Source organism: Octodon degus, unplaced genomic scaffold (assembly GCF_000260255.1).
Source record: "Octodon degus isolate 3935 unplaced genomic scaffold, OctDeg1.0 scaffold00302, whole genome shotgun sequence".
NCBI lineage: Eukaryota > Metazoa > Chordata > Mammalia > Rodentia > Octodontidae > Octodon > Octodon degus.
Window position 1 is genome coordinate 487,321 of NW_004524878.1, and position 996 is coordinate 488,316.

The 996-nt window shown below is 42.8% G+C and overlaps 1 protein-coding gene across 1 annotated transcript in view; it reads right to left on the reverse strand.

Moving 5' to 3' along the window:
- Positions 1-273: 273 nt before the first annotated feature.
- Positions 274-996, reverse strand: part of LOC101589271 (olfactory receptor 10A3) — a 1,012-nt gene continuing 289 nt past the window's right edge. The window contains exon 2 of the mRNA XM_023707594.1: positions 274-996. This exon is cut by the window's right edge and continues 124 nt beyond it. Coding sequence (XP_023563362.1) covers positions 274-996 — 723 coding nt within the window.

A 996-nucleotide genomic window follows, 5' to 3' on the forward strand; every position in this document is an offset into this window, starting at 1 on the left:
ATCTCTTAAAAGTAATCAATGCTGTACAATATTAAAGGAAAGGGGCCAGGGATATGGCTCAGTAGAATAAGCGCTTCCCTGGCAAGTGCAAGGGCCTGAGTTCAATCCCCGGTTCCCCCCCAAAAAAAAAAAATTAAAGGAAAGCCTCCCACTGATGAATGTTCAAACTTTAAGAAGTAAACAAAGAATATTTTTATCAAAATATGGAATCTTTCTTAAATTTAAATGGAGTTAGGTTGGGTGACAAACAAATATCTCAAGTCTTTCACCAAGTTAGTCTGTGTGTAAAACCACTTTTCTTCGCCACAGTTTCATCAGAGCTCTTTTCATCTCACTGTTTCGCAAGCTGTAGATAAGTGGATTTAGTAGAGGTGTGAGCAGAGAGTAAGCCAGCGACATGAGTTTCTTGGTCTCCGGGGAGTAGCTGGCTTTGGGTTGTAAATAAGTCATATTGGCCGTGCCATAGAACAGGGTGACTGACGTGAGGTGAGAGGCACAGGTGGAAAAGGCCTTTTGCCTCCCAGTAGTTGATGGCATCTTCAGGATGGCAAAGAGAATTCGAATGTAAGACAAGAGGATCAGCAAGAAAGGAACCAAAATAATCAAAACGGTGCCTGTGAAAGCATAGATTTCAAACAAGAACGTGTCTGCACATACAAGCTCCAGCACTGGAGGAGTCTCACAAAACAGATGATTGACCTCATTGCGGCCACAAAAAGGAAAACTAAACACCCAAGTTGTCTGCACAGTAGCCACCATAATCCCTAACACCCAGGAGAATATTAGTAACTTCACAAGGAGACTTTTGTTCATAATGACTGGGTAGGTCAGAGGATGGCATATTGCAGCAAATCGGTCATAGGCCATGGCCCCCAGGAGAAAACACTCAGTTCCACCAAAAAGAAGAATGAAATACATCTGTGCAAAACAGCCAACAAAAGAAATTGTGGCTTTCTTAGTGGACAGGACCACCAGCATTTCAGGCATGATGACTGC